The sequence below is a fragment of the Coregonus clupeaformis genome, chromosome 33 (assembly GCF_020615455.1).
Source record: "Coregonus clupeaformis isolate EN_2021a chromosome 33, ASM2061545v1, whole genome shotgun sequence".
Lineage (NCBI taxonomy): Eukaryota > Metazoa > Chordata > Actinopteri > Salmoniformes > Salmonidae > Coregonus > Coregonus clupeaformis.
In genome coordinates, this window is record NC_059224.1 from 25,901,383 (window position 1) to 25,920,007 (window position 18,625).

Genomic DNA, 18,625 nt, shown 5'->3' on the forward strand with positions numbered 1-18,625 from the left:
TTGAGCGTGGCTGAAGTGCACCCATGACCAGCTCGGAAACCGGATTGCATAGCGGAGAAGGTACGGTGGGATTCGAAATGGTCGGTGATCTGTTTGTTAACTTGGCTTTCAAATTCTTTCGAAAGGCAGGGCAGGATGGATATAGGTCTGTAACAGTTTGGATCTAGATTGTCAACCCCTTTGAAGAGGGGGATGATCGCGGCAGCTTTCCAATCTCTGGGGATCTCAGACGTTACAAAAGAGAGGTTGAACAGGCTAGTAATAGGGGTTGCGACAATTTCGGCGGCTAGTTTTAGAAAGAAAGGGTCCAGATTGTCTAGCCCAGCTGATTTGTAGGGGTCCAGATTTTGCAGCTCTTTCAGAACATCAGCTGTCTGAATTTGTGTGAAGGAGAAGCGGGGGGGGCATGGTCAAGTTGCAGCGGAGGGTGCAGAGTTGGTGGCCAGGGTAGTGGTAGCCAGGTGGAAAGCATGGCCAGCCGTAGCAAAATGCTTGTTGAAATTCTCGATTATTGTAGATTTATCGGTGGTGATAGTGTTTCCTAGCCTCAGTGCAGTGGGCAGCTGGGAGGAAGTGCTCTTATTCTCCATGGACTTTACAGTGTCCCAAAACTTTTTGGAGTTAGTGCTACAGAATGCACATTTCTGTTTGAAAAAGTTAGTTGTGTATATTGGTTCCTAACTTCCCTGAAAAGTTGCATATCGCGGGGGCTATTTGATGCTAATGCAGTACGCCACAGGATGTTTTTGTGCTGGTCAAGGGCAGTCAAGTCTGAGGAGAACCAGGGGCTATATCTGTTCTTAGTTCTGTATTTTTTGGATGGGGCATGTTTATTTAAGATTGAGAGGAAATTACTTTTAAAGAACAACCAGGCATCCTCTACTGACGGAATGAGATCTACAGTGGGGAAAAAAAGTATTTAGTCAGCCACCAATTGTGCAAGTTCTCCCACTTAAAAAGATGAGAGAGGCCTGTAATTTTCATCATAGGTACACATCAACTATGACAGACAAAATGAGTAAAATAATTCCAGAAAATCACATTGTAGGATTTTTAATGAATTTATTTGCAAATTATGGTGGAAAATAAGTATTTGGTCAATAACAAAAGTTTCTCAATACTTTGTTATATACCCTTTGTTGGCAATGACACAGGTCAAACGTTTTCTGTAAGTCTTCACAAGGTTTTCACACACTGTTGCTGGTATTTTGGCAACAGTTTGAGTCCCTGGCGGCGTAGTGTGTTACTGATGGTAGGCTTTGTTACTTTGGTCCCAGCTCTCTGCAGGTCATTCACTAGGTCCCCCCGTGTGGTTCTGGGATTTTTGCTCACCGTTCTTGTGATCATTTTGACCCCACGGGGTGAGATCTTGCGTGGAGCCCCAGATCGAGGGAGATTATCAGTGGTCTTGTATGTCTTCCATTTCCTAATAATTGCTCCCACAGTTGATTTCTTCAAACCAAGCTGCTTACCTATTGGAGATTCAGTCTTCCCAGCCTGGTGCAGGTCTACAATTTTGTTTCAGGTGTCCTTTGACAGCTCTTTGGTCTTGGCCATAGTGGAGTTTGGAGTGTGACTGTTTGAGGTTGTGGACAGGTGTCTTTTATACTGATAACAAGTTCAAACAGGTGCCATTAATACAGGTAACGAGTGGAGGACAGAGGAGCCTCTTAAAGAAGAAGTTACAGGTCTGTGAGAGCCAGAAATCTTGCTTGTTTGTAGGTGTCCAAATACTTATTTTCCACCATAATTTGCAAATAAATTTATTAAAAATCCTACAATGTGATTTTCTGGATTTTTTTTTCTCATTTTGTCTGTCATAGTTGACAATTACAGGCCTCTCTCATCTTTTTAAGTGGGAGAACTTGCACAATTGGTGGCTGACTAAATACTTTTTTTCCCAACTGTATATCCATCCAGGATACCTGGGCCAGGTCAATTAGGAAGGCCTGCTCGCTAAAGTGTTTTAGGGAGCGTTTGACAGTGACCCGTTACGGATGCAGGCAATAAGGCAGTGATCGCTGAGATCCTGGTTGAAGACAGCGGAGGTGTTGTCACGCCCTGGCTCTGGGGACTCTTAAATGTTGAGCCAGGGTGTGGAGTTTCTAGATCATATTTTCTATGTTGTGTTTTCTAGATCGTGTAGATCTATGTTGGCCAGGGTGGTTCCCAATCAGAGGCAGCTGTAGCTCGTTGTCTCTGATTGGGGACCATACTTAGGCAGCCTGTTTGGCACTAGTCGGTGTGGGATCTTGCTCCGTTAAGGTTTATTTTGTGTAACCTAGGACTTCACGTTTCGTTTGTTTGTTGTTTTGTCGTGAGTTAAGTACTTAATAAAATGTACGCTTATCATGCTGCGCCTTGGTCCGTCTCGTACATAAACGATCGTGACAGGTGTATTTAGAGGGTAAGTTAGTCAGGATGATATCTATGAGGGTACCTATGTTTACGGATTTAGGGTTGTGCCTGGTAGGTTCGTTGATAATTTGTGTGAGATTGAGGGCATCTAGTTTGGATTGTAGGATGGCTGGGGTGTTAAGCATATCCCAATTTAGGTCACCAAGCAGTACGAACTCTGAGGATAAATGGGGGGCAATCAATTCACATATGGTGTCCAGGGCACAGCTGGGGGCTGAGGGGGGTCTGTAGCAAGCGGCAACAGTGAGAGACTTATTTCTGGAAAGGTGGATTTTTAGAAGTAGAATCTCAAACTGTTTGGGCACAGACCTGGATAGTATGATAGAGCTCTGCAAGCTATCTCTACAGTAGATTGCAACAGTTTGAGCTGACAGCTATTATTACAGGAGCTGGCATTTTATAAAATGTGGGGATAGTTAGAGAGGAGATGCAATATAGTGCACGGTTGTGTTTTGCAGTTTTGGCTCTACGTTTAAAACATTTATAGGGTTGTAATACAATGACAGTCTGTTTAAAAATGATAAACAGCAGCTGAGATCATATCACTGTCAAAACAAACTTACAGCCACTCATAAAGAATTTATCCAATTTATCTGTTACACTGTACTGCGGTATACTTTCATTTATAGGCTAACATTTTATTTCATGAGAGCTTCTGAGGTCTGTCTCCCGGAGTTAGTAGCGCCTTGGAATAGCTGTGATGTGAATAAAATGGCATATTATGGGTACATTTCTTCTGTATTGAGCTTCTGGTTATTTAGTCTGTCGAGCTAACCCATTTTCTTATGGACTGGAATGTGTGTGTTTCTCGTTAAGAGCTTGTCCAGCACTGCACAAAGGAATTGTTATGTTTGGGCAGAGTCTGCGTCTAAAAAAGGCAGACAGAAATGCCAGAGAAAATATAGGCCAAACATTAAATGATAAGTGTGGTGATTTTTCTTTTTAATTGAATGGCTGGGCTGTCATTCCCATGGAACTTAGTGTTATGTGAGTGTGTGAAGAGAAGAGTTGTAGTAAGACACTGACACACACACACCCTCACAACACATCCGACTCGCTCTAAATAACTTAACACCTTTTTATTGAAAGACCATACACTCAGACTTCAAGAGTCAAATGCTGTCATCCCATAAAAACAAGAAAGGGTATTTTTGAACAGTGGAGCTCACAAGTCTGGCTGTCCTAGAAAATAACATTATATGGTACAGCTCTTAGACACTACACAACCAGGAAAAGACTGCCATGCCACTCTGTAGGAGAGATGCCCTCGCTGGAAAGCTCTCCAGTGAAAATAAAAAAAGAGAAGAGAATGCTAATCCTGATACATGGCTTTTGCTAACTCTGCCGGAGTGCCTAAGAATTTTAAGATTCATATCATACCCATAGCAGTAAGTTCATTCCATTAATGCAGTATGCTCGGTGTTCAGATAATACTTGAGTCGTTGAGATGGATGAACAGGATGATTAAATAGTAAATACTAATACGTGACTAAATGTAATGTCATAGTAATACCTCCAGTCCATAGTAAGGTGGTGAATTCATATCCCACCTTGTCATTGACGGAAAACAGGCGTCTCAGGTCTTAGCTACAGTCCAACAGTTTCAAGAGGAGGACTCGGTACGGATTTAAAAGCCAAAAAGGTTATTTTCAAAAGAGAAAAAAATCTGATCATATTCCCAAGTATTTTTTCACAACTTATTTACATAGGGTTGTTATTCTGCTGTCCGGGTTGGGATTGGGCCTGTCTTTGCGGCGACCCAAATGGCAGTGTTCCTACTCCGCGATGGCCTTCAGTCAGCTTTAGCCTTGCCTGTGTCTAGAACACCTGGAAGACAGAGATGAATATCAATGCAATGTTTTCTCTTGCTTAATCATGCATAACTCGAATCAGTGGTGTTGGGAGGGGAATATGAAGTTGTATGAGACAAAGAACAGGAATATTAAGAGTTTGTACGTTTTCAGAGACCATAGTTTCAAATACCACTCTATATTCACTCCATCCAAAATGAAAAGCCAATTGAACATTCATAGCTGACCAATTGGCCTCATATACTGTAGCTATCATAAAATGTCAGATTTGGGCATATTGAGGTTATGTTGGAGCGGTGAGATGGGAATATGAGCTCTGAGGGAAGGAGCTGTGTGAGAGAGAAATGAATTAAATCACAGCAGGACTAGACCAGGGAGAGGAGGGAGGGGATTGGAAAGAAAGGAGAGGAAGGAGGAGGGAGAGAGGAGAGAACAGGGGTGAAGGAGATAGGAGAAAGGAGAGGGAAAGAAAGGAGAAGAGGAAACAGGAGGGGTGAAGATAAATTAGAAAGGATAGAGAGAGTTGAGGGAATAGTGAGCAGATCGTAGGATGTGGAAGTGTAAGCGAAGGAAATAGAATGGTAGTGTTGATTTGTGAGTCAGTGTCAAACAGGTGGGAGGAGGAGGGATGGAGGGATTTGGTGTCTGCTAGCTGCAGTCAGTCTGCTCTTCTACTCTTCTCTCTTCTCCCATCTGTAGCACTGCAGATAGCTCTCCTCCCACGGACCTCCCAGCCCGCACTTTAAATGCAAATAGGTACAGTAATGTGTGTGTGTGTTTGTGCAAGCTCAACAGTGTACTCCTGTGTGTGTGTAAGTGAATGTGTTAGTGTGTGTAGACATTTTGAACTCGTTTACACTTGTGGGTGAGTGCTGGTGTGTGAGTGAGAGCACCACTAGAGGCTCTGAAACCATAGGGATTCATGCCAGTAGAGGCCCTTAGCGTGCTATCCCGCTCCACACCGTGGCACACACACACACACAGCGAGCAGCTGCCAGACGTGCTGAGGGCTTACATTTGGAGCAGTCCCAGATGTAGCTGTTGAGGATCTCTCCCAGGACGTAGTAGATGTTAATCAGGACAGTGAGACAGGAGAAGAAGGCCACCTTCGCCAGGGGACTGATCTGCTCCAACAGGGGGTAGACCCACACACCGGTCACATGGTGCACCCAGCACATCCTGAAAGAGAGTGTAGAGAGTTTATGTTTATATTATAAACCGGGTGGTTTGAGCCTTGAATGCTGGTTGGTTGAAAGCTGTGGTATATCAGACAGTATACCACGGGTATGACCAAAAATGACTTTTTACTGTTCTAATTACGTTGGTAACCAGTTTATAATAGCAATAAGGCACCTCGGGGGTTTGTGGTATATGGCCAATATACCACGGCTAACGGCTGTATCCAGGCAGTCCGCGTTGCGTTGTGCATAAGAACAGCCCTTAGCCGTGGTATATTGGCCATATACCACAGCCCCTCGTGCCTTATTGCTTAATTATACCCACTTGTCTGTGTCAATAGAGGCTCAAAGATGGCCAAAGTGGAGATCCTTTGTTGCTTCCGCACACTCACTGTCTGTGTCACTTTGTCTGTCTGCCTACTATAGTATCCAGCCACTTCCCTTTCATAAAGTTGGGAGTCTGGTCATTTGAGTGTCAGACAGACAGCACACCCCCATAGCTGCCTTACTGTAGGAATCCAGAGTCTCAATCCTTTTTATAGTGAATCCAGGTGAAAGCTATGATCCCTTATTGATGTCACTTGTTAAATCCACTTCAATCAGTTTAGATAAAGGGGAGGAGACAGGTTAAATAATGATTTTTAAGCCTTGAGATAATTGAGACATTGTATATGTATGCCATTCAGAGGGTGAATGGGCAAGACAAAAGATTGAAGTGCCTTTGAACGGGGTATGGTAACTCAATATTAGGAAGGTGTTCCTAATGTTTGGTATACTCTGTGTACACATTTGAACATAACGTACTAATGATACATAACAGTAGCAGAGGACATTGGAAGGACCATCAGTGGTAGTGGTGGAGAGACACTGCAGGGGAGGTCTGAGAGAGAGAGAGAGAGAGAGAGAGAGAGAGAGAGAGAGAGAGAGAGAGAGAGAGAGAGAGAGAGAGAGAGAGAGAGAGAGAGAGAGAGAGAGAGAGAGAGAGAGAGAGAGAGAGAGAGAGAGAGAGAGAGAGAGAGAGAGAGAGAGAGAGAGAGAGAGAGAGAGAGAGAGAGAGAGAGAGAGAGAGAGGAGAATATAGTACTGGACAAGGGCACATTAGTGAGAGGTGACAGAGTACAGTGTGTCAGCTGGTCCACTCACAGCCTCTCCTTAGCTCACTGATTCCAAAGCAATCACTCAGGGTGAGACTGGACTGGCCCTTACCCTGGCCCTAGGCTGCTCCACAATACAGGTGATCTCACTAATATAAAGTGATTAGACTACTTGAGTTCACACAGAGAAGCTGTTGGGCGTGATTAATACAGTAAGTTATGTAAATGTTTCAATTAGCTGAATTCAACAATTGGGCAATTAGTTGAATGGGAATATTAGGTCTTCGGTTTGCACATGTTGGGGCAAACAAGGTTGTTCATCTAACAGTTACATCAGTTGTTACATTCGTTGACCTCTCCCATGAATTTATGATATACTGTATGCTTCTGTCGTAAACCAATAGAGATTTTTAGACTGACTCCATGGATTCAGGGGAAAATCCCTACATTCAATGTTCATTTTAGTAACAGAGCATTTCCTCAGTTTCATGATTTTAGAAAATCCTAATTATTGAGCCTACGTGTGTCTGTATTAGTGATGGTGTCTGACAGACTAAAAAAACTGTAAACAGATCAGACTTGTCTGCCACTGAAGCTTAACTCGTTCTACTTTAGGCTTGACATCTTTCTCTATCCCTCGCTCTCTCTCCCTCCCCCTCTCTCTCTGTAACTCCATGGCTGGGTAATCCCCATGTAAGGCAGCCTATGGATTTACCCAACTCCAGCACTTTTCCTCGCCTGCTGAGGGAAGCGAGACAGATTCCCTGACCCTGTGAGACGTGTGGGGATATAATCCTCTTCATTTTAGCCAGGGATTAAGATGGAGAGAGGTGTGTGCCTTGACACTTCTAGTGAGGCTCCTACATTTCAGGTGATTCTGGAAACCCTTTCTCCATGCTGTCGGCCCTGGTTAGCTGCAGTAGAGGGCTCCTCCGTCTCCCAGGCTATCCTCTCCTTCCCTCTTCCGTCAGCATTAAATCTGCCGTGCCGTGTCAGGATTAGGGTCTGGTTCTCTGGTTCAGTAGCATGTTTTGTCACAAGGCAGGCTCTCTCCCAGACCAGAGACAGATCTCTCTCTCTCTCGCTCTTTCTCTCTCTCTCTCTCTCTCTCTCTCTCTCTCTCTCTCTCTCTCTCTCTCTCTCTCTCTCTCTCTCTCTCTCTCTCTCTCTCTCTCTCTCTCTCTCTCTCTCTCTCTCTCTCTCTTTCTCTCTCTCTCTCGCTCTTTCCTGACTGATAGAGGAAGGTTAGAGGCTGTTTTATCTGCGGGAGATTTGGAGAGACTGTGTGTCATCATGCTGTGAGAGGGCCATCCATCATGAGGGTGTGGAGGGACAGAGCCATGAGAAACAGGTGTTGGAGTGGAGCTAGCTGCCAGAGCCATGGGCCTGGAGAGGAGAGGCAGCCAGCTAGCCTGATAACATGCTCACTAGGGAGGGGCGGAGAGGGGCGGGCCGGCTGGTCTTCTCATCAGCAACACAGTATGCAGTATTTATAAAGTGATGTTGCTGTGATGTTTCTCTGTTCTGTACAGTATGTTATTGTATTAAATGGCCCAAACCAAATGTAAGTGGAAACGGACAATAACATTTTATGGTCTCTTATCAATTTGCCATTGTGGGAAGAAAAGGGATCTCTTACCATAGAACATATCCCACAGCAAAGCTGAACACAGCTATCAGTCCACAAGGCCTGCTGGGATATTGGTGGTGCGTGGTCCTCATCTCAATGATGATGAAGGGGAGGACGGTGGTGTGCTGGAGCAGAGAACACAGAACACTTGTTAGCCACGTACAGACAGCTAGCTACTTTTAGCGGCACGCTGCCTGTCTCACCTCAGTCTCAGTGACAACGATAGAGATGACACATTAGTAACACACAGAATGGCTTTACGAGAGAGAGAGAGGTTGTTATGATGAGGTACTCAGGCAGACATACTGTACATAGGCTCATGTAAACAGTGGGAGTCTAGAAGCTCTGTCAGTCTGGGACACTGAGTGCAGGGTCATAAGAGGTTAATGACGTTTTTTTATAGAGCCGTGTGTGGGAGACATTAAACAGATGACGTGTGATGCTGCTGCGTACGAGACGAATGTATGCTCTGCTCTCCAGAGTGATTGTCTTTTGATTAAAACCCCCACTGCTCTCCTCTTATGTTCTCTCTCTGACACACCTCACTTTTTCAATAATTCAGTAAGCTGCTTGCTTTGGCTCGCGATGTGGCACCTGTTTTCCGATTTCCTCAAAGGATAAGATATTTTTTAGAGTCTGCCTGCGTCTCTGATGCTGAGGACACTCCAGCGTGGTACAGATGTTTGCAGAGGAGTGGGGGCCTAGGGCCTACAGCAGACAACATTAACTATTAACAACCTTTAATATTTACTAGGAAGGTCGTGGTGCGTGTGTGCTGCTATTTCTCACCATGTTATTTCACCTAGCTGAACCAGCAGACCACTGGGGTCCGGTAGAGCCCACCCTGTCCCCCCTACCACACACACAGAGTGATGCCAGCAGCGGAACGCGACAGCTCCCTGACAATCAGCTCTAATTAATCAATGTGCTCATGACTCAACTGCTGTTCTTATAGACCACCTGCGCTCTGTCAGGAATAGAACCATTACGTAACACCGCTGTGTGTGTCCACGTGTGTGTCTGTGTCTAGGTGTCTGCGCACAGCTGATTAGAAATAGAGGGAGTGCGGAGTTTGAAAGTACATAGTAACAGGATCAGGCTTGGTAACAGGCTATTTTCTACAGTGCTGTATACTAAAGTTAACCTTGCTTCTAGTCTGTTTCTGCTTCAGCCAATTATTCTAGCATTGTCGTACCAAATAAGTTCAAGCAGAAACCGACTGAAAACCACACTGGCATTGACAAAGACACAGGTTGGGTGGCCGTGAAGGAAATGTTCTATGTGACTAATTGCAAATGGCAGCTAATGACAGTGTCTCTAAAGCTGTCCTAACCATCTGGTGGAGATGTGGAGGGTCACAGTGCAGAGACCTCCCTCCTGTGCTAATTGAAATCTGAATCAGCTCCCTGAACATACGCTTCAACTGAGTAGGCTAGGAGTGGCCTGGGTTCATAATACAGTATTAATGTGTGGTTCATCCAAAAATGAAATAGTTTTTGATCGTTTTATGTTAATGTTAATGTGAATGGTAGCAGCTAGGCCCATGTAACCATGTGGTGAGAATGTCATTCACTGTGCTTTGGTCAGTGGCATGTAGGCCGCCTATATGCTAGGACGTTAAAACAAAGCTTACAGTGCGCCAATGGTACTTATCCCATAAAAAGCTAATTGGAGGACCCTGTCTGGCCTCTCCATGTATGCATTTCTTACACCAGTCACCAGATGGCAGCCTTCTTACATTCAGACCAACAGAAGTCTCCTCCCATACCAGTCTAGCCTCAGTTGACCCAATGTACACTACATCATATCAATGACTATAAATGAGGCATGTTCCAATCTAACCTGTTATTATATACCTGACATGTTGGCATGACACAGCTCTGCCCAGAAACAGCGGTTTACCCGCAACTCCTCATTAATGTGCCAGTAACTTTTTTTTACACCCCTTACTGCCCTCTCACCACACTACAGCAGAACATAACATATTGTACCATGTCATGGTCACACAAATTAAGCTCCCTAACCACTCTATTGAATTGCACTCACGACACACACACACACACTCACACACCCAGTCACAGTGAGTATCCTCATGCCATAATGGCTGTAATGCTGTACAGTGTGTTCCTTACGACCTCATTCACAATGACAAGTATTTCCTCACAGCTGGCCTCTCTCTCTCTCTCTCTCTCTCTCTCTCTCTCTCTCTCTCTCTCTCTCTCTCTCTCTCTCTCTCTCTCTCGCTCTCTCACGCTCCCTTTCACTCTTTGACCATAATGGCATAATCTATCTAACTATATACCTGTATCAGACCATCACCATCAGACACATGCTGTATTTGCCACATTTCAAAGTTAATCTATGTTACACTACCTTTCCAGATTACCTCCATTTTCTTAGTGAGACAACTGGGGACATCTGTATTCATTTACATAAACTTCACTCTGTTTGTAATTTGTTGTTGGTACGATAACAAGATTAAGACAAACTGACTGTTGATCTTGGAGATGAACAATATAATTTCATATTGTTGTAATAATAATCAAGCTAGCGACACGCCTTAAATCTTTCAACCAGCCACGTTTCTGGGAAGAGTGTGAGGCAAGCAACGTTTCAGTGACCTAAACCTCCAACCATTAACTGTTAGGATCGCTGAAGGCACCTTGTTAGTACACCTAAAGATAACATGTTATTGTTAAAGTCTTGGAGTGAACCGTGACACACAGCAGATCTATGCAGCTGCTGCAAGTGCAAATAATGATGGTAAGAAGTCCCTCATCTCCTCAGAGACATTACGTCCTCCCCGTCAGGAGACAGAGAAGAGCTCTTCCACCGCTCTGCTCTCCTGGATCTGAAAGTGCATGGTTTGTGTCAGAGTCAAAGTCTTGCCCGCTGTTTTATCTATCTGTCTTTCCCTCTCACTTGTTTTCGATCAATCTCAATCTCCTCTTTCTCTAATACAAACACGCAGACCCGGAGACACGGACAATCTTTTTCAGACAAAAAAAAGCTGAGGCAAGTATAACCTCTAGATTTACAGTATGGGTTTACTTGAGAACTAATGGCTATCACCTACGGGCCAATCAGGATTAGGTGGAGTGGTCCAGGGAGGGAGAAAGAGTTTGGTTAGCACTGCTGAGAAGAGTTCTCCCACAACAGACCCAGGCCAGTGAAGGAACCGGGTTTTAACACAGGCTCCAAGAACAACCCTCCCCACCAATGCTCACAGGTAATCTCTTTTGACTTGCCATATGAAAACCTTGTCCATGATGAGCTTTGCTCTCATGCTCCCTGACAATGCTCATTAATTCATGAAATGGAGAGGTCTATGATTTCCATTGAACATGTTGCTTGGCAGATGCCCTGGTCCACAGTTAGGATACCCTGGAAGCTACTCAGGCTCTCCATTTCCCCACAGAGCAATTAGGGTAAAATTCACAGCTGTAGCCTGGTTGGGATTTGAACCCGACACCCTGCGGTCAGGATTGCGAGGCCTCAGCTACTGGTGCTTCTATTTTCATTGTTGTCTGCTACTGCTATCCAAGCGCTGGGAGAATATTCTGAGGACCTCCAAGTGTATGTTATACAAAGCATCGTAATTACCATAACCACACACAATGGACAGCCAGAGAACAAATAAATAGACAATAAGAGAGAGCATTTCTAAACCCACAACGTCTCTGGCCTTTCCATTTGTGTCACAACATAACAGACTGCCCATACACAAATGAACTGGTTCCAGTGGTCTTTGTGGGAATGACTTTGAGTGACAAAGGGGACATACGTAGGTGTACATATGTATGCACAAACACAGGGGACATGGTGGCTTTTCTTAACCCCCCCCCCCTATGTTGAGTTACCCTTCAGTAGGTTACTAACACTGGGAGGTTTATTATCTATGCATAGTCACTTTTTAATAACTCTACCTACATGTACATATTACCTCAATTACCTCGACTAACCGGTGCCCCCGCACATTGACTCGGTACCGGTACCCCCTGTATATAGCCTCGCTATTGTTATTTTTACTGCTGCTCTTTAATTATTTGTTACTTTTATTTCGTATTATTTTATATTGTATTTCTTTGAGTAATTTTTTGGGGGTATTCTTTCTTAAAACTGCATTGTTGGTTAACGACTTGTAAGTAAGCATTTCACTGTAAGGTCTACACCTGTTGTATTCAGCGCATGTGACAAATAACATTTGATTTGATTTGAGAGCGACCCTCTCCTCCACCTCCTCTGTCACATATACTGTAGATGGAGCATTAATTATTGACTGGGCTCTCAGTTCCCTTTATAATCAGGGACAATAAAGAAGCCTTACATGCTTAAGTCATTTCACCCTGTGCACGTAGAGTCATGAGCTCTCCCCCTCGTCCCCTCCCTCCCAGGCCAGGCTGCATGTGTGTTTGTGTGTGTGCTGCAATCAGGGCATTGTGGGATTGTCGACAGCAGAGTTATTTTGCTGCGGCAGGATGGGATGCCGGCTGGACTGGTGGAGGGCTCCCAGAGGGTATAGGGTGACAGAAAGAGCACTCCCTCCCATGGTCGAGTGTAGAGTTTTCCTCCCATCACCCCCCACACTGCTCCCTCCCTCCTGCTCTACACCCCCTTCCCTCCACTTCCCTCCCTGCCTCCAGCTACACGCCACAATCTCAGCAGCTCCCAGTCAACAGAGGGCTCACATGACCCCATAGCCCCTCTCACCCTGTCAGCAAGCAATCTCTCCCCCAGTCATGTTTTATTTTAGCCTTGTTTTTTCGCCCCCCACATGAATCTAACGTGGCAGTCTCTCTCTCTCTGACCACCAGATTGAGGAGCTCTCAAAGGCTTGTGGTTAAGACTGGATGCCAGCACTGTCTGTGGAAAATCCCCTCTTACAAAACAAGCGCAATTCACTCAAGCGGTCCGGGCTAAAACAGGATAGGCCATGTCAAACACAAACAAATAGAAAGAGAGTAGAGAGGAGCGGGTTCACTTTGCTCTGAAAATGGCAAGTATTAGATGAGAAACTACTGTTTAAGTGAGAAGTGTCAAGACTTCACCATCTCATTATACGTTGAGGAGCCAACGTTCAGTATCACACGTCACCTGCTGCCACACGCTCACAGATGTTTGGAAATTAACTGCAAAACAGAGACACACTCAAGGAGTTTGTAATTTTAACAAAATAACAAATAGTGTTTTTCTACCCAACTTACTCATGCAGTAAGCTTTACACCGGCTTTGGGAACAATGGGCAAAAAAAGCAAGCTGTGAAACGGCCATCGTTCACTGGGTCGAGATGAGTAAATATTTCCCAGTTGTCAAGGATGAGCTAGTGAGCCAGCTATGCATCCATTTTAATGACAGGGTTTGGATGGGGTAACTTAACCTAGTAACTTTTCCAGGCTCAACGTGGCCGGCGACTCAATCATGATATTGTACACCACTGCGCCTCAAACTGCCCTGAAATATTAGCGTCCAGAAAAATTGACCTGCAATTATTGATATTTTTTAAGTAATCCCCCAGCAGTCTGCAAACCAGAAGGAAATAGCAGAGCAGAGAACACTTCAAACGGGAAAGGATTGTTTTCCTGGCAGAGAATCAATACCATTGAACACTTGTTATTTTTTTCTCTCTCCCTCTGTTTTTTTCTTCTCTCTCTCTCTCTCTCTCTCTCTCTCTCTCTCTCTCTCTCTCTCTCGCTCTGTTTTCTCTCTCTCTCTCTCTCTCTCTCTCTCTCTCTCTCTCTCTCTCACTCTCTCTCACTCACTCACTCACCCACTCACTCACTCACTCACTCACTCACTGGGTTGTTGGAGAAGCTGGGTTTGTTCTCTCCGGCTAACTGAATCTGTGTCTCTCAGACACCGTGCACATCTGTTCTCCCACTTCACACACAACTGGCCCAGGCAGAAAGGTAGAATCAGATTATTTTCAGCTAAATCTCCCGTCAAAATGTCCCCCCACGGTAAGAATTTGTACGGCAGGCAGGGCTCTGAGAGCACTGCATTAAAGTGTTTAACAATAAGTTGCCTCTCTGTTTTCACTTAAATAAGTTCAGTCAGGAGCTAGTCAGAGCCGCGACTGTAAGAAAGGCCTCAATATCTGCTGAGTCTGCAGATGTCCATAGCCCTCATCATCTTGTAATCACTGACTTTCTTGGCAACAAAAAAATAATGAAACACACACTCAAATATCAATTCTATTTTCTGCAGCACTGTTCTTTAACCCTCTGACACTGGAAGAAGTGTTACTGATGAGGGCCCCGCAGTCGGGATGATGGGGAGCAGCTTCATGCCCCTACAGGCCCCTTCAGCTCATCACCACTGTGTGTGTGTATCTGTGACAGAACAGGCTGCGGCTCCAGAGGCAATGGCCAGGCCAGTGGGTGATGAGAGCTGGGGTAGAGAGGGCCCACGGCCCTCCCGTGGAGGAGCTGTCAACTGGACACCTGTCAACCATGGATACCTGCCACCTCCCTGCCTCAGCCCTCTAACGTGCAGCCTGGGACAGTGCTGACACTCACCCTCTAAATACACCTCCGCTGTCTTCAACCAGCATCTCAGCGATCACTGCCTTATTGCCTGCGTCCGTAATGGGTCCGCGGTCAAACGACTACCCCTCATCACTGTCAAACGCTCCCTAAAACACTTTAGCGAGCAGGCCTTCCTAATTGACCTGGCCCAGGTATCCTGGATGGATATCGATCTCATTCCGTCAGTAGAGGATGCCTGGTTGTTTTTTAAAAGTGCTTTCCTCTCAATCTTAAATAAGTATGCCCCATTCAAAAAATTCAGAACTAAGAACAGAACAGCCCCTGGTTCTCCTCAGACTTGACTGCCCTTGACCAGCACAAACACATCCTGTGGCGTACTGCATTAGCATCGAATAGCCCCTGCGATATGCAACTTTTCAGGGAAGTTAGGAACCAATATACAAGCAGTTAGGAAAGCAAAGGCTAGCTTTTTCAAACAGAAATTTGCATCCTGTAGCACTAACTCCAAAAAGTTTTGGGACACTGTAAAGTTCATGGAGAATAAGAGCACCTCCTCCCAGCTGCCCACTGCACTGAGGCTAGGAAACACTATCACCACCGATAAATCTACATTAATTGAGAATTTCAACAAGCATTTTGCTACGGCTGGCCATGCTTTCCACCTGGCTACCACTACCCCGGCCACCAGCTCTGTACCCTCCGCTGCAACTTGCCCATGCCCCCCCCCCCGCTTCTCCTTTACACAAATTCAGACAGCCTATGTTCTGAAAGAGCTGCAAAATCTGGACCCCTACAAATCATCTGGGCTAGACAATCTGGACCCTTTCTTTCTAAAATTAGCCGCCGAAATTGTCGCAACCCCTATTACTAGCCTGTTCAACCTCTCTTTCTTAACGTCTGAGATCCCCAGAGATTGGAAAGCTGCCACGGTCATCCCCCTCTTCAAAGGGGGTGACACTCTAGATCCAAACTGTTACAGACCTATATCCATCCTGCCCTGCCTTTCGAAAAAAAAATTGAAAGCCAAGTTAACAAACAGATCACCGACCATTTCGAATCACACTGTACCTTCTCTGCTATGCAATCCGGTTTCCGAGCTGGTCATGGGTGCACCTCAGCCATGCTCAAGGTCCTAAATGATATTATAACCGCGATCGATAATAGACAGTACTGTGCAGCTGTCTTCATCGACCTGGCCAAGGCTTTTGACTCTGTCAACCACCGCATTCTTATTGGCAGACTAAATAGCCTTGGTTTCTCAAATGACTGCCTCGCCTGGATCACCAACTACCTCTCAGATAGAGCTCAATGTGTCAAATCGGAGGGCCTGTTGTCTGGACCTATGGCAGTCTCTATGGGGGTGCCACAGGGTTCAATTCTTGGGCCGACATCTTTTCTCTGTGTATATCAATGATGTCGCTCTTGCTGCTGGTGATTCTCAGATCCACATCTACGCAGACGACACCATTTTGTATACATCTGGCCCTTCATTGGACACTGTGTTAACAAACCTCCAAACGAGCTTCAATGCCATACAACACTCCTTCCATAACCTCCAACTGCTCTTAAACACAAGTAAAACTAAATGCATGCTCTTCAATCGAACACTGCTGGCACACGCCCACCCGACTAGAATCACTACTCTCGACGGGTCTGACCTAGAGTATGTGGACAACTACAAATACCTAGGTGTCTGGTTAGACTGTAAACTCTCCTTCCAGACTCACATTAAGCATCTCCAATCCAAAGTTAAATCTAGAATCGGCTTCCTATTTCGCAACAAAGCCTCCTTCACTCATGCTGCCAAACATGCCCTCGTAAAACTGACTATCCTACCGATCCTTGACTTTGGCGATGTCATTTACAAAATAGCCTCTAACACTCTACTCAGCAAATTGGATGTAGTCTATCACAGTGCCATCCGTTTTGTCACCAAAGCCCCATATACTACCCACCACTGTGACCTGTACGCTGTTGTTGGCTGGTCCTCACTACATATTTGTCGCCAAACCCACTGGCTCCAGGCCATCTATAAATCACTGCTAGGCAAATCCCTGCCTTATCTTAGCTCATTGGTCACCATAGCAACACCCACCCGCAGTATGCGCTCCAGCAGGTATATCTCACTGGTCATCCCAAAAGCCAACACCTCCTTTGGCCGCCATTCCTTCCAGTTCTCTGCTGCCAATGACTGGAACGAACTGCAAAAAAAGAGCACCTTACCGATCACTGCACCTGTACACAGCCCATCTGAAATTAGCCCACCCAACTACCTCATCCCCATATTGTTATTTATTTTGCTCATTTGCACCCCAGTATCTCTATTTGCACATCATCTCTTGCACATCTATCATTCCAGTGTTAATACTAATTGTAATTATTTTTGCACTATGGCCTATTTATTGCCTTACCTCCATAACATGCTACATTTGCACACACTGTATATATATTTCTGTTGTATTTTTTGACTTTATGTTTTGTTTTACCCCATATGTAACTCTGTGTTGTTGTTTTTATCGCACTGCTTTGCTTTATCTTGGCCAGGTCGCAATTGTAAATGAGAACTTGTTCTCAACTGGCTTACCTAGTTAAATAAAGGTGAAAAAAAAAAACAGGGCCTCTTCCAAAAATACCAAGCAGAGCCAAACACAGACCCCATGTTATGTTATCTTGTGTATGAGAAGGCTAAAAGTGGACCTCACTCGTTAGAATGGCCCCTCTGTGATCTCAAATCAAATTTTATTTGTAACAAGCGCAGAATACAACTGGTGTGAAATACAACTTTACCGTGAAATGCTTGCTTACGAGCAGTGGTGTAAAGTACTTAAGTAAAAATACTTTAAAGTACTACTTAAGTAGTGTTTTTGGGTATCTTTACTTTACTTTACTATTTATATTTTTGACAACTTTTACTTTTACTTCACTGCATTCCTAAAGAAAATAATGTACTCCTTAAATTTTGAATGCTTAGCAGGACAGAAAATGGTTAAATTCACACACTTATCAACATCTCTGGTCATCCCTACTGCCTCTGATCTGGCGGACAAATGCTTTGTTTGTAAATTATGTCTGAGTGTTGGAGTGTGCCCCTGGCTATCCGTAAATTAAAAAAAACATGAAAATAGTGCCGTCTGGTTTGCTTAATATAAGGAATTTTTTATTATTCGTACTTTTACTTTTACTTTTGCTACTTAAGTATATTTTAGCAATTACATTTACTTTTGATACTTACGTTTATTTAAAACCAAATACTTTTAGACTTTTACTCAAGTAGCATTTTACTGGGTGACTCACTTTTACTTGAGTCATTTTCTATTAAGGTATCTTTACTTTTACTCAAGTATGACAATTGGGTACTTTTTCCACCACTGCTTACGAGCCCTTCCCAACAATGCAGAGTTTTAAGATAAAAAATAAAATAGTAACACAAGGAATAACATACACAAGAATGGAGCTATATACAGGGAGTACCAGTACCAGATCAATGTGCAGAGGTACAAGGTATTTGAGGTAGATATGTATATGAAGGTAGGGTAAAGTGACTAGGCATCAGGATAGATAATAATAAGAGTAAAATAAAGAACAGAGCAGCAGCAGCATATGATGAGTGTAAAAGTGTGTGTGTGTGTGAGTGTGCATGTGAGGGAGAGGTTGTTGTCCTATCACATTACATATGGAATGACTGTCATACTTTCATATCAGCTAATTAGCTACATTTGAATGATTGGAGTATCAGATGGACCTCTAATAGTGGCATCACACTGTTGTCTGATGGGCTATATTAAAAATCTGCTCCATGCATCGAACAACATTATAAGCCTGCGTTGAGAGAATTACTTATCAATGACCCAAGCCCAGCTCATTTAATCCCTACCATTGTAAATAACCTAATTTATGTCCCTCTTACTGCCCTGAATGCCTCTGCTGATCCTACAGCTATTGTATGTAGTAATCATACAACCTGCACTAACATAAATAACCCAAGCATGTCTACCTCTGCTAAGCTTCC

The 18,625-nt window shown here is 44.4% G+C and overlaps 1 protein-coding gene across 4 annotated transcripts in view; it reads right to left on the minus strand.

The window, feature by feature from the left end:
- Nucleotides 1-3,476: 3,476 nt before the first annotated feature.
- The window catches only part of LOC121548912 (androgen-induced gene 1 protein), a 59,357-nt gene continuing 44,208 nt past the window's right edge, over nucleotides 3,477-18,625 (minus strand). For all 4 annotated transcript variants that reach the window (XM_041860571.2, XM_041860570.2, XM_045210244.1 and 1 more), the window contains 3 exons: nucleotides 8,141-8,256; nucleotides 5,245-5,408; nucleotides 3,477-4,245 (listed from right to left, as the gene is read on the minus strand). In XM_041860571.2, coding sequence (XP_041716505.1) covers nucleotides 4,211-4,245; nucleotides 5,245-5,408; nucleotides 8,141-8,256 — 315 coding nt within the window. In that variant the 3' untranslated portion in view covers nucleotides 3,477-4,210. The remainder of the gene's footprint in view (nucleotides 4,246-5,244; nucleotides 5,409-8,140; nucleotides 8,257-18,625) is intronic.